Source organism: Schistocerca cancellata, chromosome 2 (assembly GCF_023864275.1).
Source record: "Schistocerca cancellata isolate TAMUIC-IGC-003103 chromosome 2, iqSchCanc2.1, whole genome shotgun sequence".
Taxonomy (NCBI): Eukaryota; Metazoa; Arthropoda; class Insecta; order Orthoptera; family Acrididae; genus Schistocerca; species Schistocerca cancellata.
This window is the reverse complement of record NC_064627.1, coordinates 493,252,015-493,277,380: the sequence shown is the minus strand read 5'-3', so window position 1 is coordinate 493,277,380 and position 25,366 is coordinate 493,252,015. Positions and strand designations below refer to the sequence as shown.

General features: G+C 40.2%; 1 protein-coding gene across 3 annotated transcripts in view; it reads left to right on the top strand.

Moving 5' to 3' along the window:
* Positions 1-13,692, top strand: part of LOC126162016 (AP-4 complex accessory subunit Tepsin-like) — a 97,698-nt gene extending 84,006 nt beyond the window's left edge. For all 3 annotated transcript variants that reach the window (XM_049918240.1, XM_049918239.1, XM_049918241.1), the window contains 2 exons: positions 3,091-3,204; positions 13,292-13,692. In XM_049918240.1, the coding sequence (XP_049774197.1) occupies positions 3,091-3,204; positions 13,292-13,568 (391 nt within the window). In that variant the 3' untranslated portion in view covers positions 13,569-13,692. The remainder of the gene's footprint in view (positions 1-3,090; positions 3,205-13,291) is intronic.
* Positions 13,693-25,366: the final 11,674 nt, after the last annotated feature.

Here is a 25,366-nt window from a genome sequence, read left to right as displayed (position 1 = left end):
CTCTTAATGATCAGAGACAATGAAACATATAATCACATTCTTAACACTCACCATTCGTACCAACACTTCCTGTTGGACATGTATACAAAAATATAAGTGGAACGGGTGCTTTACATAAGACTGAATCAGAAATGACAGAAAAATTTATGCTACTGGAACAATGACAATCTTACCCTCATCATACATAGGAAGTCTGGAAACATGCATGAATACACTCAAGATGCCATGACCTACATAAGAAAATATGGATGACCTGACCTCTCCATAACATTCACAGGCAACTCATCATGGCCATAAATCAAAGAACAACTAAGATACAGACAAGTGGCCATGCATCAACAGTACATAATAGCCTGAGTTTTCTGACAAAAACAAATGAGATTTTTTGAAGTCGTCACAAAACACCACGTCTTTGGAACCATTAGGTGCTGGATGTACATAATTGAATGGCAAAAACAAGGAGTGCCTCACTCACACAATTTCATATGGCTCCATGACGAATTCATCCCATGGATATCAACAAAATCATCCAGGTTGAATTTCCCAATCCACAAGAAGCTCCGGAATTGGACAAAATAGTAGTGATAAACATAAGTCACGGACCAAGCAAGCCATTAAACCCCAATTTACCATGTTTAAGTGAAGGAAAATGTACAAAAAAGTAACCAAAACCATACTTGGACAACACACAAACCGGAGTTGACAGCTATCCCAAATACAGAAGATGATCACCCAAAAATAGTGGCTTCATAGCAAAATTACGAATATGAGGCTGTGAGAAACTGGAAATAGATACTATGTAACACACTACTTGCCAAAAATATTCCAAGCACATGTAAACACAGAATACTGCAATTTGGTGAAATCCATCAAATATGTCTGTAAGTATGTGAACAAAGGCAGTGACATGGCAGTATTTCAAATAGTCAAAGACAGTGAATAACAAAACAGAAATGACAAGCTCCTCATGTAGCAAATGGAAAGATACATCAGCATTTTCGTTTTCTCATATAGAAATACAAACCAGCTGCGTACTGTCTAGCAGTACATTTGGAGAGTGGACAGAGAGTTTATGTCGCAAAAGACACTGCCAGAGAAATTGCAAGCAAACCACCTCAGAATGCAACATTAACAGTGTTGTGGGTTGGCAGGAGAGCCAACACCGGGTACTAGAGGAAGCCGAAAGGCACGCGTTTTAGCTCACGCAGGCTAGTGTGAGGTCTGGAACAGGACAATAAATTTAGACTTTAAAAAAATGGACGTAGCTGATGGAATACTTAACTTTAATCCATTAATGATGAGCGTCGCTCTTGACGGTACATGATTACAGTATCAATAGTAACTGGTAATGGCGCCTTGCTAGGTCGTAGCAAATGACGTAGCTGAAGGCTATGCTAACTATCGTCTCGGCAAATGAGAGCGTATTTTGTCAGTGAACCATCGCTAGCAAAGTCTGTTGTACAACTGGGGCGAGTGCTAGGAAGTCTCTCCAGACCTGCCGTGTGGCGGCACTCGGTCTACAATCACTGATAGTAGCGACATGCGGGTCCGACGTATACTAACGGACCGCGGCCGATTTAAAGGCTACCACCTAGCAAGTGTCTGGCGGTGACACCAGAAACAGCTTTTTACCAACTGTGCCAAGTGGATCCATTCACAAAACATTACCATATGTCAGCGTCCCTACTTGTTATACATGGAACACAAGAAGAAAAATCTTTCAATGATGAAAGCAAGGAATTCCAGTAGAAGTATACCCAGGAATCATAAAAACTGGTGCACTAGGCTGACTATACACTGTAGATGAACAATGCTGAATGTTTCTATCACCGGATGTTGCCACATGAAATATGGGGACCAACAAGTTTCACAGATCTCAAGACTGTTACATATGCCAGACGTACAGAGAAGCATGCCAATGCTTAGGAGTATAGGACAATGACAATCACTGAGAACTAAAACTACAAGAAGCCTCACTCACAGACTCAGCTGAAAAATGAGAGACTTATTCGCTGTAATTCTGACAACATGTAACCCATCGAATCCAACACAGCTAAGGGACTCCGTCAAGGAGTGTATGAGTGACAACATACTGTATCAAATATGACAAGCTTATCCTGACCTGATTATTGAAATCAATAATGACATCTTCACTGAAACACTCAGTCACCCAGAAGACAAATGTTTAGCAATAAACAACCAGACCTTAGTATAACTTGGGATGCAAGCAGCATGAAATGATGCTGTCAGTGTGCTAATCTTCGAAATTACCAAGGAAAATAGCTCCATCATCAACGAACTGCTTCAATACATTTCTCTCAACAAACCACTCCTCAGTGACTCAAAAGGAAATTTATGACATTATGATGGACCGGATCAACAACAACACTAGTGGAATTATGTACTTGGATGCACTAGGTGACACCGGGAAAATGTTCCTAATAAATCTATTGCTGGCAGAAATACATGTTAAACAATACTGACATTATCTGGCATTGCAACCACACTTATAGAAGGACAACGAACTGCCTGCTGCACCTGACAATTACCACTGAAATAGCCAAAGAACAATTTGCAATATGTAAAAGCTCTATGGAATCTGTATGGGGTGAACTTCTAAACAAGGCTTATCTTCTGGGATGAATGCATAATGGCACATAAAAAATTGCTCAAAGCCATTGATAGAACATTACAAGACTTACGAAGAAACTCTGAAATGATAGGAGGAGCTCTACTCATGTTGTCAGGAGATTTTTAATTAACACAGTTATCCCCAAGTCAACACCAGCAGACGAGATCAATTCATGCTTAAAAAATAGCATCCCTGGCCACCCATACAAATACTGCCAGTACAGCAAGTCTCATACTTGCGTTTCTTACTTGTTTTGTGCAGAACTTCCATTCCAGTTTTTCCCCCTCACAATATCTCATCCAGTAATTCCTAGCATCCATTTCAAAAGATTCTTGCAAACTGTTACAATGTTATCTTTCCACTTTCACCCTTTTATCCATTTATATTAATTTTTCACTGAAGTAATATTTTTTTAGGATGGAAATACTTTTTTTTACAGAATTATTACTTATTTACAGGATAGAGTCACAAGAAAATAATGAATTCACTGTAGAAAAGCAGCTTGTAACAGAATATTGTAACGAATTAGGATCATTATATTCAGTGCGCAAACTCAATGACTTATGCAAGAGGTAAGTCATTTTTCTTTATCTATTAGAGTAATCACCATGTGTTTAAGTTTTACAATAACAGCAGTATTAGAGTAATCACCATGCGTTTAAGTTTTACAATAACAGCAGCTATAATATGGACAAAAATTTAAATAATTTTTTTGACTGTTTTGCATGTATTTATTGTCAGTCATCCACTGTTGTGAATGATTGATTGAAACATAAAATAAATACAAAATCATGTACAGGGTGACGTTTATTGAACTATATGAAAAAAAAACATAAATTAGTTACAAACTACAGCATGCACACGCTTTATTCAAAATGTAAGTGTTGCTAGAGGTATTTGGATTTACGTTATGACATGTTCTATATGCTTGCCATCATTGGCGATGATGTGGTGCAGACAAATAGTAAAATTCTGTATGACCCACTGAAGTGTTGGAACATCAGTGCTGTCTATGACATTCTGAGTGGAGTGTACTTTGTCTTTAATATAGTCCCAAAAAACAGAATCACATGTGTTCAGATCTGGAGAATACAGCAGCCAATCAAGGCACGTGCCAGTGACCTCTTTGTACTCCAGAGCCAAAATGTGGTACCAAAAGTGCTCCTCCAGGATATCAAACTCTCTCCTGCTTTGATGGAGTCTAGCTCCATCTTGCATGAACCGCGTCTTGTCAAAATCAGGATAACTGGGATGAAATCATCTTCCAAAACCTTCACACACCATTCTGTAGTTGCCGTGACATCAATGAATATTGTATCGTTTATTCTGTGACTGGGAATTGCACACCACACAGGCACCAGTAGAGGGTGAAGAAGACTTCTCAATTGAGGAATGCGGATTCTCAGTCCCCCCAAATATGCCAATTTTGCTTATTGACGAACCCGTCCAAATGAAAGTGGGCTTCGTCACTAAACCAAGTCAAACCAAATGATACTAATTCCCATCCTGCCCCACGGCCAACCATGCAGTTTGAACGTCCTAATGCAAACTGTTCAGAAGCTATGACGATTTTATTTCATATAGTTCAATAATTGTCACCCTGTATTATGTGGCAGGTTTATTTTTTAGGAAGAACTTACAATTTTGTCATTATTAAAGATAACTAAAATGAGATCAGTAAGTTGGAGCATGTGGAAGTTCTCACAGAACAGCACACTTTTAATAGCAGCCACTAAGCTGTAAAACATTGCATAATGTGAATATAATAGCCCATGGGGCCTCTAGCCACTGTGTTAAATGGTGCAAAACAGTTGATAATGTTTTCACTGTGAATATTTTAAATTAACTTCAGAGTGAAACCAATCGATAGAAGGGCTACTGTGCAACAATTGGTGCTGGACAACAGGAACATCTGGTGAAGGTTGAAGAATCTTACCATTCATATCACCTTAAAATGGGGTACAGAACTCACTATCCCCACACATGTGCTCACTGCCAGTGTCAGGACATGGAGATTAGTTTGCATGCAGGAACACCACAATTGGTTGCAGTACATGTAGATGCAGGCCCGTGATAGGCTATGAGTGTGTTGCCAAGAGAGCATTATCAGGCAGGTAGTGGAGGTGTCCTCATCTGGGAGATGTTTATATGGGATGAAATGGAACTCCTGATACATCTGCCAGCATCTCTCACACACAAACAATACAGGAACATGTTTTATGCTTATACACATCTAATTTGATATTCAAGACTGCTATAAATGGGTTAGTATGTATTCAAAATACTAGCCTTTTCCCTGCATCTTTGGCCAAACATGCATATCTCACGTATATTACATGCAGTTTCTCCTCCACCCCCTATCAGTTCACCATCTTCTCCCCCCACTTCCTTTGTCCTTGTGTCCTCCCTACTCTCTGTCCTCCTGTATCCGCCTTTCTCTGCCCATCTCCCCTCTCACAGCCTATCTCCTCTTCCTCTCATATCTGTCCATATCCTCCTCCCTCTCTCTGTCTGGCCTGGCCTCCTCTCCCTCCCCCTCCCCCCCCCTGCCCTTTTTTCTCTGTGAATGCCTTTTTTTATTCACCCCAGTCTGATGCAAATTTTTGCATGTCAGTAGTTTGTGTACATTGTCACCTGTGCCTGGCAGTACAAAAATGTGTGCAATGTGCGCAGCTTTAGGTGTGAATGACATTTGTATTGTTACAGTGATGTATTGGTACAGTGATGATGGTGGCTGTAATTTTGATTTTATAGTTGAGAGTGCTTCACAGTTAAAAGCTGTCTGAAGTGTTCCCAACTGTGAGGACTTCCCTTACACTGTATTCATTAGTAGGCTGTCTATCTGTCCATCTCCTCCTCCTCCACCCCCCCCCCTCCTCTATCTGCCCACCTCCTCCACCCCCTCTTCTCTCTCTATCCATCTCCTTCTGCCACCCTCTTTGCCTGCCCAGCTCTCCATCCCTCTCTCCACCTCATCCTCATCCTCATCCTCATCCTCCAACCTCTGTCCATCCATTTAACCTCCCCCCCCCCCCATCTCTCTCTCTCTCTCTCTCTCTCTCTCATCTCCATTCCCCTATTCCTGCCCATCTCATCTACCCTGTCTCTATGTCTGTCTCATCCTCGCCTCTCTCTGTCCATCTCCTCACCTCCTCCTCCTCCTCCTCCTCCTCCTCCTTCCCCCCATCCACCCTCTCACAGTCAATCTTCTCTCCCCTTTCACTATCCATCTTCTCCTCCTCCCCTCTCTTTGCTTAGTCATGCCCACCTGCAAATGTAGCCCCAGCAATGCATGCCTCCCAGTCCGTTAGTACCTTATTGTGAGAATGATAAATTGTTACTCAATGATGAAGGTAAGATTGATAGAGCATTTTGGTATTATTATCTTTAGTGTCTAAATAACTCCTTCTGCTTTGTATGCAGTGGTTATTAGAGAGAGGAAGCTAATTTGGAAGGGTAGGAAAATGATGTATCATAAAAAAGAGGAGATGGTTATGGTTCAGATAGCGATCTATAAGGAAGGAGATAGGCTGCTAAGGGCTTGTACAGGAACTCAGAGGAGAGAAGAAATAAGACTAAGGGGCATGAACTGTAAACTGATTAATGAAAGAAAGAAAATAAATAGAATGTTAACTACAAGATGTGTGAGAGAGGAGCAAAAAGAGGTCAACAGCAGCCATTAGGTTACTAAAGAGGTTTCGTGTAAAGAAGACAGTGTTCGTATACACAGTCTTGCATGACTTTTTATGAAGGAGTCAGTAATATTTGTGTGTTGTATCACTGTTTACAATTCCTGCACATTTGTCGCTGGATTTACTGGAAATACTTTTGTTTTATGGAAATAGTTTCTCTATTTTGTGTAAGTCTTCTTGGCTTTTATCAAAAAAGGAATGGTAAGTTCCAAATAAATGATAACAACACAGTGGTGTTGATAGTATAGATATTGGGCCTTAACTGACTGACTCATTGTCCTGCACATCTTATGTAGACATGTTTGAGATTAAAAAAGAAAATTTGTTGTCACATTTTAAATATTAACATAAAATTGAGGAGCACACAATTACAATAGAAGGAACAGCAAATCTGTTTTAACTGTGAGCTATATAACTAGTGAAAAGGCAAATTTATAGGCATCATTTTATGAAAATGATTTCTATTTACTCAACAGTTCCCAGAGTGTACTAAAAAGTTTCTAGAACATTAAATTTTCCAAATTAACCAATCAACAAACTAACAAGATATTCTAATGAAAGTTGGCAATTATGGAATCAGAAGAATGTGGGCCGCAATACTGTGGTACTGAATTTTGGAAATAATCAGTATATAAGATTGGAGCTTTCTGGCACATTTCAGATAGGAAGCTTTTGCAAAAAGTAAAATGTTTGTGGAGAGGAGTAGGATGACAGATTTCAAATGAACTATTTCAATTTAGAAACAAAAAGCTATTTGCTCACTGAAAATTTCACATCCACTTATTTTGTGTGAATCGAAATCCTGGATATTTCTTTAGGAAGAATATTTCCAAGTGAACTGACTAATATTATCATCAGTAATTGAGAAACTGTACAGTGAATAATAAAGTTCAGTGAAATAAAGCGTGAATAAGAAATTAGCTATTTTGTGTGAATTGTATGTGTGTTGTTAACAAAACTATCAAGTAAAGGAAAAAAATTACATTGATGTCAGGAGTGGTATATCACAACAAGTAGGATAGTCCCACCTGCTATGTTACGTACTCCATCACACACCCTTTATCCTGGCATGTGGCCTGGTTTCCAAAGAGAGAGAGCACAGGTTGGCTGCATCTCAGGAAATCTTTACTGTGATAATGAAAGTGTAGTTCTTTGATCCAAAAAACAGAAAATTATCAGACTTAAATATCCTAAATTCTCAAAAGACTTGATATTGGTAGTTAAATTATTGAAGCATACTTTAAAAAATTATTCAGCATTTCTTCTGGTCCTCACTTCTCTAATTTTTCCCTGTATTTTGGCTTGCTTTCATTTTGTACTAAGATTTCTGCCTTGCCTTGTACTGCTGCATCTGATGTAATACTAGAACCTGAATGAGCTTCCTCTTTAGATGTTCAATCGTCACCTTTCCAACAACTTTTCCCCTGTTCTGCATGGAACAATCTCCTGTTTGCAAAAAGCAAGCATCTATTGTCACCTTTGTCTATGCCTGCCTCCACTACGATGTGGTTAATATTCATGAGGATGGCAAAAATCATGAGACGCAATACACACATATACAGATGGCAGTAGTATCACATAAGAAAGGTATAAAAGTGTAGTCCATTGGCAGAGCTGTCATTTCTACTCAGGTGGTCACGTGAAAAGGTTTCTGAAGTGATTATGGCTGCATGCAGAGAATTAACAGACTTTGAATGTGGAATAGTTGGAACTACTCAATATTCCACAATGCACAGTGTTAAGAGTGTGCCGAGAATACCACATTTCAGATTCCACCAATCCTTAGCCCTCACTAACATAGTCCTGCAAAACTATATAAACCAAGCCCAAACCTCCTCAAAATACCTTCCCTCCATCCGTAAAATTCTCTTGCTGTGCAATCCTAAATTCCCGGAACCCATAACACACTTTGAAAATCTTGCCTTCCAGGAACTAGAGCAACATATGCAATGCCACCTCAAAAAACTCTCCACCCTACTCACTTCCTACTCCCACTTTGACGTACCATTGTTCACCACCTTTACAACAACCTCCAAATCTCCCCTATGTCCCCTCATATCTGACAAACCCTGTCTTGCAGACATACCACATTTACCCCACCCTCCAACACTCCCTCCCACCACCACACAGAATCCAGAACCTAAACAGCCCCAAAACACAGTCATGAACCTTTCCTCCAGAAGCCTTAGCCCCACAGAAATATCGGTCTTTTCCAAAGGCCTCACCTTCTGCCCTACTCCCAAATTTAATCATGCTGGAGTTGTTAAAGACCTTCTGTCCTTCTCCTGGTCGCCACAGTGGAAACTCTTTTCAACACCAACTCTACCAGTCAGACTCAACCAAAGACCAATGTTGAACCCTACCTGACTCAGTTTACTTCTCCACCCAACTGTGATCCACTCCCTTTCCCCCAAATCACTCCCTGTTAACTTTCCAGAATTTCTTAACCTGGAATCTTGCCTCACCATCACTCCCCAAATCCCTCAACATGCAAACTAACCTTACATCCGCAAAAATAACCACAGAAACTGACCCCAACCTTATGATCCTATCTACGGAAAAGGCTCTACTACTGTTGTTTTGAACCACAAGAATTACCTGGTAGAAGGACTCCACCAGCAGTCAGATACTTCCACCTACAAACTTTGTCTCAGTGACCCCATTCCAGAAATCCAGCAGGATCTCCAGATTCTCCTCATAGCCATAGGCCTATCCCAGAACCTCTCCCCTGAGCTCATCTCTCTGTCACCCCTACCACTCCGTGCACTCCTACCTTCTACATGCTTCCTAAAGTCCATAAACCCGACCACCCAGGACGCCCCATTGTGGCTGGTTACTGTGTCCCCACTAACAGAATCTCTGCTCTCATAGATCAACACCTTCAGCCTATTACCTGGAACCTATCCTCCTATATAAAAGATACCAACCATTTCCTCCCACCGATCATCCACAGTTCATGACGTTTTACCATATGGTGCTGTGCTCGTCACTGTAGATGTCACCTCCCTGTACACTAACATCCCTAATGCCCATGGCGTTACCACTGTTGAACACTATCTTTCCCAGCACCCGACGGATTCCAAACCAATAATCTCCTTCCTAGTCGCCATGACCAACTATAGCCTCACCCACAATTACTTCTCCGTTGGAGGCATTACGTACAAACAAATCTGGGGTATGGCTATGGGCACTCGCATGGCACCATCCTACGCCAACCTATTCATGGGCCATCAGAATCCTAAACCACTCTCCTGGTTCAGATTCACTGATAACATCTTTGCGATCTGGATCGAGGATGAGGACATCCTGTCATCATTCCTCCAGAACTTCAACAGCTTCTTCTCCATTTACTTTACCTGGACCAACTCAGCCCAACAAACCAATTTCCTAGATGTTGACCTCTACCTTAAAATGGCTATGTCAGTACCTCTGTCCATATCAAACCTACTAACCACATGCAATACCTCCATTTCGACAGATGCCACGCATTCCATACTAAGAAGTCCCTTCCATACATCCTAGCTACCTGTGGTCGTCGCATCTGCAGTGACAAGCAGTACCTCTCCAAATATACCAAGGGTCTCACTGACCTTAATTATTTTCCCAACATTGTACAAAAACAAATCTCCCATGCCTTATCTTTCCAGCCTCCCACAACCTCCCAAAGTCTCACCGTCTGGCCACAGAGGAGCATTACCCTCACAGCTCAGTACCACCCAGGACTGAAGCAACCGAATTACATTCTCCGCCAGGCTTTCAACTACCTCTCGTCATGCCCTGCAATGAGAAATATCCTGCCCAGTATCCTTCACACCCCTCCCACAGTGGTATTCTGCTGTCTACCAAACCTACACAATATACTCGTCCATCCCTACACAACCCCTGCTCTCAATCCCTTACCTCAAGGCTCATATCCCTGTAGCAGACCAAGATGCAAGATCCTCCCACCTACTCCAGTCTGGTCACAAACATCACTCATCCCATCAAAGGCAGGACAACTACTGTGTTGCATCTTATGTGGGCTCAACAACCAATAAGCTGTCTGTCCACATGAATGGCCACTGACAAACTGTGGCCAAGAAACAAGTGGACTACCCTGTTGCTGAGCACACTGCCCAACACATCATCTTTCATTTCAATGACTGCTTCACAGGCTGTGCAATATGGATCCTTCCCACTAACACCAGCTTTCCTGAATTGTGCAGGCAGGAATTCTCCCTGCAACACATCCTACTATGTTCCCATAACCCCTACTGGCCTCAACTGTCATTAGTCATTTTTCTCACCCATCCAGCCCCTTCCCTGTTCCCATTCCAGCACTACACAGCTCTCATTCCACCTGCACACCTTGTCTTTTTACTTCTCTACTTTTCCACTAACCCCCCCCCCCCCCAACCTCTCTCCTGCCTACCGTCTCTCCACCCCATCCTTGCACACTCCTCAGTACTGACCCCACCCCACCCCACTATCCCTCCCCCTCGCCCTCCCCACCCCAGCCTCCTCCTTACCCTCGCACAGTTGCCACTCCCATCATGCACTGCTGCTGCTGCTCGCAGTGTAGCTTCAGCTGTGAGAGTTGTGTGTGTGTGTGTGTGTGTGTGTGTGTGTGTGTGTGTGTGGTGTCTATTTTTGACAAAGGTTTTGTTGGCTGAAAGCTTATGTTGTGACAGTCTTTTTGTTATGCCTATCTGCAACTCAGCATCTCTGCTATATAGTGAGTAGCAACTTTCCTTTTCATAAGCTGTATAAATGGTACTTAGATCAGAGGGGGTTGCATTAAAGGAAAAGATCCACATGTTTCTGATAGCTGCTGACGTCCTTCACCTTTAGCCATTGTGTACCAATGGATGGGTGTTGCAATATAGGACTTATTAATAAAACAATGGGAAATCCAGGATGGAGTAATGACAGTTTTGTGAAATGAATACACCACCATATAGTGGAGACATTGAGTCGCAGACAGGCACCACCGAAAGACTACCAAACACATAAGCTTTCGGTCGGGAGGCCTTCTTCTAAAATGAACAACATACACACCTGATCACTGTGTGTGTAGCTGTCTATTCATCTTGCATTAGTCATTATTCTGATGGTTAACTTGCTGTCTGAAGATTTTAATTGCATCACTCAGTTGACTTCATATTCTTATGCCATAGCATTGAAATATGAGAAATGTGATTACTTTAAGAAGTCAATCAACTGAGATTAGTTCTTCATGTCCATGACCAAACTAAAGTAAGATGTGACAGAGAAAAAGATAAGCAATTGGTGAAGTAGCTGGAAGGAGTGTGTGACAAAATACCAGTCTCCTACAGTGTTGAAATTTTGTGTTAGCAATCTTTTAGTTTGGCCTTGCTGTAAGAAAATCAAATTATGGTGGTGACTGGGGCTAAATTGTTCAAGAATCTGGTACACTAACTTGAAAGAAGATTTCTGTTTTGCTTTTTGAAGTCCAAGGAGATATCGTGTATGGAAATTCACTTGGTGATTCGTGTCAGAATGAAATGAAGACTAGGAGTTCAGAATTGTGCCGTGTCACTGCTTATTGATTACTTGTCACAGCAGGTGCATTCATGCCAGACGTAAAGGAGAAGAATAGCCTCCTCCCCCCCCCCCCTTTTTTTCTTTCTTTTTTAGTAGTTGTAATAATGATGGATTTCAGAGTGAAGACTGAATTTTATGTTTATGAAGATTCTTCAAGCTTTGGAGAAAATACATGTGGCTTTAATGAAATACACCAACAGCCCTTGAGAAACAGGGAATTGATTCAACAGATGGTAGCATACTGGAGAATATATATATATATATATGTCAGTGTTTCCATTAGACTTCCCCAGGGCTGATAGAAATTCAGAATTTAAATAGGAGCCAGATAAGGAGGGTGAATACCACCAAATCTATTCTCAGTCATGGAGGATCTCTATACAGGGATACCAAAGAAGGAATATGTGTTAAATAACCACCTTCATTTTGCTTATGACATTATACTGTCCAACATGTTATAGAAGACATTAAAACGGCAAGTTTGAAAAGAAAAAGGCCTGGAAAGAACTATAATAAGATTAAAGTAATGTACAATGAACACATTGACAAGTAAATTATACATGTAAATAGGAAATTCATAGAACTAATTGATGAGTTTTGTACTTAGGGTATGTTGAAGACAATGACCAGATGGACAGCGAAAGAAATATGCAAAAGAATGTACAGAAAGATAGTCTGGTATGCATGTGATAAACTGAATAGGGTTTTTAAAATTAAGCTTTTAGTCAGTCTGAAAAGAAAAGCTTACAGTCAATGTATATTATCATTTCTGACTTGTGGCAGTGAGGCACAGGCTTTTAACTGAAATCCATTCAAAAACTAAGGGTTTTGCAGCAAGCAATGGAGAGATGCATGTGGAGATTACTAGGAGGGACAGGAAAACAAAAAATGAGTAAGAGAACAGACTGTTGTAGAAAACGTAATTATGACTGTAATGAAAATGAGGTGGAGGTGGGAAGGATATGTATATGGACTAATGCATAGTTTGATACGTTATGAAGCAAGTTAGTGCTGGATGGAAAACTGATGATTTATCAGAAATACACAACTCTCAGTGGCTGTTTGACATCAGAATGTGAGATTACTCTTTTCACCTTTTGGGCTGCTGACATTCCAGTATTTTCTGTTTCACCAAAAATTTGGAAAGAGGAGTTGAGTATTTTTTGATGGCATGTGAAAAGTCCAGACTGATTTGTTACATTAGTGGCAAACAACACTTGTTCATATCGGTAATCCATAAGCTCTACTTAACAGCCATTTTGAAATCCCACTCTGTCTTGTGACTGTGTATCCAGTACATTCAACCCAGATTCCAATAGTCTGCAACTTTAAATGCTCTGTAAATAATTTAGGAATAAAGGAGACAACTTACCAAATAGTGGAACTGTTGAATGAAAACAAAAATGACTTCTGCTCTTTCCAGATGCTGTGCATTGAACTGTGTGGACGTAATAAGAGCAGCAAGAGATGTCCTGGAAACGTCATTATCTGTCCATAACTACAGTGAAAAGCAAATATTGCCTGCTCTTCTGATTGTCGAATGGTTTTTGAGAACAGATATAGTGCCAATATCGTACTTCACACAGCTGATTTCACCGAAACTTTGTGATATATTGAAGACAGAACCAAAGACTGAGTCAGTAATTAAAAATAAAGCAAAAAAATTAAAGCTAATTATTGAAAAGTTACAGTCAATATAACTATAAAATTACATTTGTTTGAAGGGAACATATTTTTGTGATTCTGCATGGACAGTTCTATTTTTTTGTACCTGAAATGTCAGTGAAATAAATAGTATAGTGGTGGCAAATGTGATACAAATTCTGCAGTGCAGCCTTTTCATTTCTCTAGTAATAAATTCACTCACTTTGTTTAATGCTTGACCCTTTTGCACAAGGCTTTTATTTGTTGAACAAATTTATAAAAATTTGGTTAAAAGTTATATAATTACATTAGAATAAAAACATTAGTAGACATTATGATGTATTTCAAAAGAGTCTTTCGAAAACAATGGTGATACATTATGTGTACCACCACCCTTGAAGTTACATTGCAGTATTGGATGCAGGATCTGTTTTTGCAGAAATGAGGAACTTGCCACTTGTAACACTTCAAGCAGCTTGGTAGTATCGAAGCCAGACTTGTTTTTTCCTAAGTAGAGAGATACCTGGCACACGCAAACATCAATTCAGTTCTTACCTGCTTTTCCTTAGTGCTGCAATTTTCACATCTTTGTCATGTAGTGTTTTGTGGCTGGTGTGCTGAACTTTCTGTTCTCACAGTTTTGGGCACTTGAAGTTTCTTTTTGCTAATCTCTACTGGATTGCTCAGGTGCCTGCCTCTCTTCCTTGAAGCAACCAGGGTGCTGCTCACAAGACTTCTAGACACTTCCCACTGAAAGTTCTTGATCGTCATTGTTTCAAACTTCAGTTCCTTGTGAAGCACAAAGGCATTCAACATACTTCCATCAGTAAAGTATCAGAAGATACAAGGCCATCATTTCATACTCTTCCTATCAATTTCATATGTTGATTTCCTTTGATAAAATTTATCCACACAGTTCATATTTTCATTGTAATCAATTACCAGTAGAGGGAAAGGCAGCTTTGTCACAGTCCCATCCTTTTCTTTCCGCAGTACTTATTCATTGTTCTTGGGTCGTCAAAGCTTGACAACAAATACACTGTTCTTTTGTCCTTCCATTTTACAATACACACCCCCAGTTGTATTCACCACATTTCAATTCTTTGTCTTGTTTCAGCTTAGGCAGATTCTTTCGTGATATATTGACAGTCCCACATGCATGTATTTGTTTCCTTTTGAGATCCTCCATCAGTTGTACACTGGTTAAATATCTGTCAAAGAAAACTCTATGATTTTTTCCTTCGAGACCTGTCAGCAGCTCTTTTACTACCCTCTCTCCAAGGCATTTTTCCATTGTGTTCCCTATTTTACATGTATAAATGTCAAATTTTTGTGCATAACCAGACTTATCTGCTAACATCCACACATTGTAGCCTTTTTTTTTTTAATTAGATAAGATGACCTGCCTTTGAATTTGATGATCGACTCATCTACACCTACATATTCACTTGGATGATAGACACTTCTGAAATTGTCACCCACCATGGGCAAAAATTGTTGTAAGTTGTTCAGCTTATTATAACCCTCCTCGCCCTGCTTTGGCATGCTGCTGTTGTCAGTTAGATGCAAATGATTAACAGGCATCACTGAACTAATGTAGGTATCATGAGCTCCAGTAATCCCTGTAACTTGCCTGTCGTTTTATGCCCATGAGAAAGTTCAAGCCAAGAAAAGTTTCCATCTCCCCACATGTTGTGTGTTAGTAAGGTTTCCCATTTTTCTGGTTCTCCTATTCAGCATAAAATTAGTCTGCATCCCCTGAATTACATCATCAGATATGAACAATTTGAACAAATTGAAGGGAGTGGAATCCTCCAAGTCTCTCACATGCACAGCAGGACCAGTTTCTGAGGAAAAGGTAGAGGCTGTCAGGGTTTTTCTGTTTTCCCGCACTGGGGAGGCTGTTTACATGATGTTATGTCCATGGAAGTTACACTTTCGTCATGTGCATTCTGTGCTGTACTTGCTGTGGATCAGCAGTTGAACTGGATACAGTTCCACCAGAACAAGTCCCTTGTTTGATTGTGTATTTTCTCAAGTGAATAACTTTCATCTGAAGAGCTTGTTTCAGAAATAAGAATTCCTGAATGTGGTACACAGTAATCTTTGTCGTCACCCCTAAAATCTGCATCTTGGTCCGACGAACTCTGACCTGAACGTATTTCAGCATGGAGTATCTTTCAGTACTTCCATAAAGCGATTCATTATAAACTGAAATGGAAGATAATGCCTCAAATTATATGTATGAACTTCATTTATACTCCTATGCAACTTGATTGCACAAACAATGCATGAAATGTCTAACACTACTTGATATTCAAAGCAGTAACTCACCTAGTGGAGGAACGTTGATGCATGGCGGTACATATTTTGGATTCTGAATTATTCACAAAATATTCATCTTCTATAGAATATCTAAGAACTGTGACTTCTACAGTGATTCTGAATGTATAACAACCATTATCGTACCTGTAATAAACAGCTGAATCAACACTGTATCACATAAAGGCGGAAACAATTACACACTCGATTGTACTGGGCAAAAACCAGCAACACCGCGCATGGTGCAGGAAACAACAATTGCCACAGACAAACTGCATGGAGCAATGCTACTTCTGACCTCTCTCTGTCATAGTGGGAACTACCAAATTACATACAGTGGGTGGTTCAGAAAACATACCTTCATGCTGGACGAGTCAAGACTTTACAATTAAGTGGTGCAATTTTTGTACCACCATGCATTTAAGCAAGGACGAATAGTGGTACACACATTGTACCACCTATCCTGAAAGAGGTAACTGCCTTTTGTTGCTGATATTTGCAACGTCTTTTTAACACCATACATGTCTTCCTATTTTATTTTGAGTAGCATGTCATCTTTTAATTTCCAAGACAGCATTTTGCTTTATATTTTCAAAAGCCTTTTCAGTTGTGTGAAAAAATATAATCCAAAGCACCTCAGTCTGGCAAGGATAGTCGAACTGAGAACAGAGAGTCTGTGTCTGTGTGCGTCACTCCCCTAATTTATGTATGTCTGCAGCTATTTTCAGATATAGCTAATTGATAATGTTTACCTGGTCATTAACTACAATTTTCTTGTCACAATTGCATTTTTGTGATGGTAATCTTACAATGGAGATGCTAAACCCTGTGATCCCCTAATTCCTGTTTTGTGAATAAATTTTGTTGAGTTTAAAGTCACTAACTTCCCATTAAAAATCTAGGTCAAAAATTATAATTGAGGATCCATTTTGTACCAGATGGAATCATTAACCACTTTGAAAATAAAGAAATTTTATTTGTATGTATTAGGATTGCAATCTAATATTTTCTGATAAATTGAAGACTTTGATCACAATTGAAGATTTTGATCCACTGCAGATATACTTAAAGAGGAAAGTCTTGAATAACAACAGAAATTCCTGGACGAAGTAGTACATAAACTGAAGGAAAAGCAGCCATTCACCTCCAGATGACTGATGTGTGGTGCATAGAACACACAACAGAACACATTATTTACACTAGTTTTCGAGCTCTTGCTCTTTCTCTCACAGAAATACACACATTCACAAACACTACCACCTATACACCCAAATGAACAAATCCATGGCCATGGTGAGGCTGACTGTTGATTATTGATAATAGTAGTTGCTTAGGCAGATGGAGTTGAGGAGGGGGTATCGGGATAGTTTGTAGTGTGAGACAGGTCTTTTGACAGATGACTCAGCAGCTAAACAATAAGACGGAAGGAGTTCAGAGGCAAGAGCAAGTGACAGGCAGAGAGAGGCAGAGGGCACAAAGGGAGAGGAAGGTGGAGATAAGGAGGGAGGCAGACCACATTGTAAGGGGAGGAGGGGGGAGTGGTGAGAGAAGGCAGTATACACCCTAGACGGGAAAGGGAAAGGTGTGGTGACTACAGAATAGAGAAAGGGAAAAGTAAGGTGAAGCAATGTGAAACAGGTTAGCAGAAATTTAGGCCAAGAGAATTGCAAGAGTGCAGAATACAATGTAGAGACAGTTTTCATCTATGTAGTTCACCGAAACTAGTGCTGGAAGGAATTATAAATATGGCTCACTTTTTAAAGTAGCTGTTGAAGTCATTTGTGTTGTGGTGCACAGCATATTCGCCAATTGGATGCTCAAGTCTGTGATTTTCCACAGTTTGGCAGTGGCCATTCATGTGTGTAGACAGTTGGTTACTTATACTGACATGGAATGCTCTGTTTTCACACGTGGAGGTAAAAAATACCTGTGCCTGGACTGTGATAGGAGGCAGTGGATGAATGTATGAGACCAGTCTTGCCACCTGGGCAGACCACAAGGAATTTCCCCATAGGGTGCAGGACTGAGAGCAGATTGCTATCAGGATGGACAAGGGTATTCTGTAAGTTGGATGGACCACGGATCACAACTTTGGGTGATATGGGTAGGACATCCCTCACATCAGGACACAATAATAAATAGTTGAAGCCCTAGTGAAGGATGTGGTTGAGTTTTCCAAGGCCAGGGTAATACTAACTGGAGTTAGATGGCATGGAAGATCTGTTAATGGATGAGCTGGACAGGATACTGTCATGTCAATAAAGGCTCTGGCAAGATTATCAGTATATTTAGACAACTGCTTTTCGCTGCAGATGTGTCATCTACAGGTGGCGAGGCTATAAGGAGGAGACCTTCTGACATGGAAATGGCGACAGCAGTCAAAATAGAGGTAGTGTTGTTGGTTGGTGCATTTTATATGAACTGGCATATTTATGAAGCCATCTGAGAGGTGAGTATCGACATCTAGAAAGGTAGCTTGTGGAGTTGAGAAGAATCAGATGAAGGCTATTTGGGAGTACGTTTTGAGGTCATGGAGGAAAGGGCAAAGGCTGTCCCTGCCATCAGTCCAGATCATGAAAATGTAATCATTGTATCTGAACGAGACAAGGGCCCATAAATAAGTTGGCATTGGATGGTGCCAGGCGAGTACTCATGGCAGTACTATGGACTTGTTTATAGTTTTGGCTTTCGAAAGCAAAATAATTTAGGGTCAGAATGTGGTTGACTAGAAGGATTAGGAAAGTAATGTTGGGTTTGGTATCATGCGATAGTCTTCCACAGCAGCAAGGCTTTGGGCATGCGAGATGTTGGTGTATAAGGACGTCGCATTCACAGGGACCAACAAGGAGTCTGGTGGTAATCGCACAAGAACTGTGGAAATGTGTGAAGGAAGTGACAGTGTAATGCCAGGGGTACTTGCATGGCACCAATTTATTTATGGGCCATCTGGAGGCATGCTTCCTATCCAGTCACCACCTGAAACACCATGTCTGGTTGAGATTCACTGACGACATTTTCATGCTCTGGACTCATGGCAAAACTTCAGTACTTGCTCCCAAATCTGTCTCACCTTGTCCTTCTCAACTTAACTTGCCACCTTCCTAGATGTGGATCTCCACCTCTTCATAAATAAGTCTGTTCATATCAAGCATGCCAACCACCAACAATACCTTCACTTTGACAACTGTCACAAGTCCCATGTCAGAAAGTGTCTTCCTTACAGCCTCGTTACCCATGGATGCCACATCTGCAGTGTAAAACAAGATTTGTTGAAATACACCAATAACTTTATTAGAGCCTTTGTTGACAGACAGTAGCCTAACCAGCTCATCCGTAAATAGATCTTCCATGCCATCTTCTCCTCTGACACAAGTAAACCTGTTAACCAGCCACTGACCGGCAGCTAGTATCAGCCTGGCTTGAAAAGCTCAACTACATCCTTATCAGGGCTTCCACTTTCTCTTGTCATGCCTTGAGATGAGGGATATCCTATCAAAAAGCCTCCCCAAATTTCCCAAAATAATGATCTAGCACCAATCCAATCTATAGATTTTCTTTGTCCATCCGTATTCCAATCCTGCTCCTAATGGGTCACTCTCTTAGGGTCAACCAATGTGCAAAATTGACCGAATCAGTTAACCACCTCTTACTGAAGTCCAGTTGCAGGTATTCCCTACACTATAAAGACAGGACCCATGTGAAAGCAGCCATGTTATATACCGGCTATGATGTAATTGCAGACAACATCATAGATGGGGCAACCAGAGCTATGAATATTCATCTTGGGTATTAATAATCACTTGAGCTGTATTTGGTCCTTTATTACTGTACTACTACTGGTTTCATAGCATTAAAAAATTAGAGTGGAAAAGCTTGGAATCTTTTTCAACATTAGTTGTCTGTCAAAACAAAACACTGATTAAAAACTGCCAGATTCCAATATAGTGGATGGGTCCAAAACAAATTGTATGAGGGTTGAATGAAAAGTAATGCCTCCACCTTCGTTCATTGGGTTTGGATGGGAATATTTTAATATTTCAAATGCGGAAATAATCCTTAGAATGTGATCTTTAATTACCAATATCCACTTTTCCACATACATATCCACTTTTGGATACATTTCTGCCAATGATGAACAAGTTTTCTGAAACCGTCATGGAATAAGTCAACACACTATTTCCGCAACCAGTCTCACAGTTCTCTCAATGTCTTCATCAGAAGCATAATGATGTCCCTGCAGATCGTTTTTCATTACCAGGAACAGATGGAAGTCAGACGGTGCTAAATATGGACAGTTTGGAGGATGCCATACGTCTATGCGCGTTCATTTCAGGAGTCAGCATCCAGGGTACCCATCGTGCACAGATCTTCCAATAGTCAAGCAAAGCAATAATGTGACCCACATGTTCTTGTGAAATGCCAATTGTGCCTGCAATTTCTATATGAATGATACAACGATCGACCTGAATCAGTCAACATTTTGCTTGTGAAACTCGGTGGTTGTTGTCACAGGACGTCCAACTCTTTGTTTGTCACACAGGTCAGATGTTCCCGCCTCAACATCTTTAAACTTACTTGCCCAATGACTCACAGTACTCACATCAAAACAATCACCATAAACTGCTTTCATTCTCTGATGAATCTCCTTTGAGGTGACACCTTCTGCTGTCAAGAGTTCAATGACTGCACAGTGCTTAAATCGTATTGACCTACTGTCTGCGCAGGGTTCCATACTTTACACTGTAACAACACAACTGTTCAGTGGTAAAGCTTTCCACCAGCGGGAGCTGTAGAAAAGAGGCTACGGAACAAGCCAGTACCTGCCGCATACCAATGCTGCCAACTGTTGAAGATTTATGAAGGTGGAGGCATTACTTTTCAGTCAACCCTCGTATCATAGTGATAGTTTCTCCTATCTATATGGAACCGCATCTCCTGTATATGGTTCATGTAGATCGGAGAAACGATCACTATGATATGATTTGTTTTGGACCTATCCACTATATAGGAATCTGGCATTTTTAATCCAGGGCATACCGTCTTTTAACAGTATTTTGTTTTGGTGGACAACAAATGTTAGGGAAAAAAGATTCCGGGCTTTTCCGTTCTAATGTTTTAATCTTATGTCACTTGAAGATATGGCTTTTACTGCCACGAGTCTGGTAGTGGTACAGTAATGAATACAGCTGGAGTGGTTATTAATACTCAATATAATGTAATTATTGTGCAGTACTTTATACAGGCATTACAAGTAATCAACTGTTTCCTCACATGAATGGGTGTCGCTAAACTGTGGCAAATCATAGATTTTACCATCCAGTTGCACAAACATGTTTTCTAGCACATCACAGATGACTTCAGCAGCTGTTTCATCACCCAAGCCATTTGGCTACTTCCTTCCAACACTAGTTTCTCTGGCCTACACATATGGGACCCTTTCCTCCAGCACAACCTGTGCTGTTGGCATTCCCTCTGGCCTACCGTATTTACTCGAATCTAAGCCGCACTTTTTTTCCGGTTTTTGTAATCCAAAAAACTGCCTGCGGCTTAGAATCGAGTGCAAAGCAAGCGGAAGTTCTGAAAAATGTTGATAGGTGCCGCCACAACTAACTTCTGCCGTCGAATATATGTAGCGCTACACAGGCATCCTATGTACGCACAAAGATAAATACTGGCGCCAAAACCTCTGCGTCAGTAAATAAAATTTAAAAAAAAATTGGAAGACGAGTTTTTTTTTCTCCGCCTGAGTTTCGACCACTGCTTTTTCATACATTATCCAACGAAGTAAATACAAATTCCGTATTGTTCATCTTCGAATTTCAATGTACTACGAAAATCCGACTGGTAATACTGGGATTTTTGTCAATATGGCCAACTCTACGTTCTGAATTTTTTCCTACCTGTGAGAAGAGATGGTTGCTAATAGGAACCTGATGAAATGTGAATCACATGCAGTATTCTCTTCACCATAAGAATAATACGAATATAAACATTTTGCCATGTATTCTTTCGTGTTTGCTTCTATCTCATTTAAATCCTGTCTGCCAAATAAACTACGAAACTAGAGTGAGACAACAGCAAACGCGGAAGAATATACGTATCGTGTCATGTTTATATTCGTATTACTCTTATGCCTAATAGTGATACAGTCAGAAATGAAAGCACGGCAACTGACTAGATTTTTAAATCTAAGATGACTAATTTCTGTGCAGAATTTGATGTACTAAAGAAGCGGCCGCAAAGAGTTTCAAACGGAGAAAAATTTTCGCGAAACTCTCGTTCAGAACATGTTCTATCATACGCAGTCTATTATTTGGTTCTTGTTGATCATTATCAAAGAAAGCAGCAGTGTAAGTAACAACAAATAGCAGTCTCTTGCCATTGTTTCGCTAATGAGACGATTCCTCTCTTTTTTTAATTGTAGGCGGCGGTAGCGCGCACAAAAGCAAGCCATGCCGCGAGCAGCGACAGGCCGTAAACACGCACTATCGAATGCGTCAAACAATGCATGACACAGTATAGTAATGCATTTTCAGCTTAGAGTGACTGACGTAAACACCTATAACATAGAAAACGGAACTTATCAGATCAAAGCAAAATAAGCAATCGATTCAAACCAGACGAAGCACGTGAAAAAGGAAGGGTATCCGTATAAATACGGACGGAGCGCCTGACACATAGCAATGGCTACCTGGTAAAGCTTAACTGCTAAGCTTTCGACTCGAACCAAACTACTGTAGCTGTATGGTCATTCATTCGACCTAAATTGTGTCTCATATTACAATGGACCAACTTTGTTTTGATTTGGAGGTGCGGCCTAAAACTTTTCTCTCCCCTTGAATTTCGAGTCTCAAATTTCAGGTGCGGCTTAGATTTGGGATTTTTTTTTTCCTTTATTTCGAGTCTCATTTTTCAGGTGCGGCTTAGATTCGAGTGCGGTTTAGATTCGAGTAAATACGGTACATCTCCACTAACCTGTTTTCCACTGCCTTGTCTTACCTTTTCTCCGCTGTCTTCTGTTCACACTATTCCTTCTCCATCCAGATCATGTACTGCCTTCTCCTCCTCCCTCCCCCCCCCCCCCTCCCACCCCTCATGCAGGCATTCTCTCTCTCTCTCTCTCTCTCTCTCTCTCTTATATAGTCTTCCCTCTGAATTCATGCAGCCAGTGAGTCATCTGTTGAAAAATCAGTCTCATACTACAGAATATCCCCCTGCCCTCACCCCCCTTTCACCGCCTCATGCACTCTTCCATACTCCCTTCCCATCCATCTGCCAAGGCAACTACTATTATTGATAATAACCAGTCTGTCTTGTCACGGCCATGGGTTTGTTCATTTGGTGGGGTATCTATGTTTCTGAAAGTGTGTATTTCTATTACAGAAAGACCAAAAGCTTGAAAGCTAGTGTGAATAATGTTTTTCAGAATAAAATTCAGTCATCAGCTGCACAGATACTTTTATTTCACTTTACCAGTTTCAGTAGATTAAGTTGTGATTTTTCAGAAGCTTAGTATTGGTTTATCAGATAATAGCTTCTTCACAGAAGCCTAATGCCGCGATATCTCCAGACTCTACATATTCTATGTGGTTGGTGTAATCACTGCCAAAGCGAAATGAAAATATCTGTGTAACTGACAATCAAATTTTATTCTGAAATATATACTACAGTTGCTGAAAAATAGTAGCTATGAATAAAATACTTTTTTCTTTTGTGTATTTCTATGTGCCACACATCAGTCAGCTATAGGTGAGTGGTTGCCTTTTCTTTACTTTACATAAAGTCTTTGTTAGGTGTGATGGTGGCAGAGTGGTAAAGCCCTGTGTTCAGATAACAATTCACTTCCATGCACATGGATTCAAATAACAGTTCTTGCAATATTTTTTTTACTGTTCACCAACAGAATGAAAGTTTTTGTAAAATTTACATGTTGCTATTGTAAACAGTTAAACAAATCAGAGTACTTGCCTACAAACTCTATTTTTTCATTGTTTTTTCCTCACATAATATATTATGCTTTTTTATACAACTATTTCATCTGTGTGTCATATTCGAGGTCATGTTATTGTGTGGGCATGCCAGAAAATTCAGAGCTGATTTAAAAACAATGAATAACACCACATCAGAAGATAGAATCTAGGCTAAATGTCTGAACTATTCCATAATTCAATCTTGTATTGGAACAAAGAAATCAGGACCTGGGTATATAAGTTAAAGGAATAACTATTAGCAGCTTGAGTAAAAACAGAATTCATTTGTGGTGTTTGGCTTCCACAGACAACCTAACAATTCTCTCCAACTGCAAAAGAAATGATATACTTTCTAAAAGAATGTCATGAAATAGCAGCTAAAACTGGACTGCAGATCTCATACATAAAAACTCAGTCCATGGAAGAAACACCTCGGAATGTAGATGGACATCCTATAGTAGCTCAATTTGACAAAATATTTCAGGCACCTAAACTCAGATACCTAGGTGACATCATCTAACTTTCAGGATTAAATCATGAAGCAAACAAACAGAGAATCTCTGAATTACAAAAAGTCAAAATGTTATCCTGTAATGCAAAATTAAGATACTACATCTACATCTACGTGATTACTCTTCTATTCACAATAAAGTACCTGGCAGAGGGTTCAATGAACCACCTTCAAGCTGTCTCTCTACCATTCCATTCTCGAATGGCGCGCAGGAAAAACAGGCACTTAAATTTTTCTGTGTGAGCCCTAATTTCTCTTATTTTATCATGATGCTCATTTCTCCCTTTGTAGTTGGGTGCCAACAGAATGTTTTCGCAAGCGGAGGAGAAAACTTGTGATTGAAATTTCATGAGAAGATAGCGTCACAACAAAAAACACCTTTGTTTTAATGATTGCCACTCCAATTCACATATCATGTCTGTGGCACTATCTCCCCTGTTTAACGATAGTACATAATGAGCTGCCCTTCTTTGTACTTTTTCAATGTCATCCATCAGTCCCACCTGATGCAGATCCCACACCGCACAGCAGTACTCAAGAATAGGGCGGACAAGTGTAGTGTAAGCAGTCTCTTTGGTAGACCTGTTGCACCTTCTAAGTGTTCTGCCAATGAATCGCAGTCTTTGGTTTGCTCTACCCACAACATTATCTATGTGGTCATTCCAGTTTAGGTTATTTGTAATTGTAATCCCGAAGTATTTAGTTGAATTTACAGCTTTCAGGTTTGTGTGAGTTATCATGTAATCGAAATTTAGCGGATATCTGTCAGTACTCATGTGAATAACTTCACACTAAGCTTTACTCAGGGTCAATTGCCACTTTTCACACCATACAGATATCGTATCTAAATCATTTTGCAATTCGTTTTGGTCATCTGGTGACTTTATAAGATGGTTAATGACAGCATCATCTACAAACAATCTAAGAGGGCTACTCAGATTGTCTCCTATGTCATTAATATAGATCATGAACAATAGAGGGCCTACGTATACCACTTCCTTGAGGAACACCCGATATTACTTCTGTTTTACTTGATGACTTTCCATCTGTT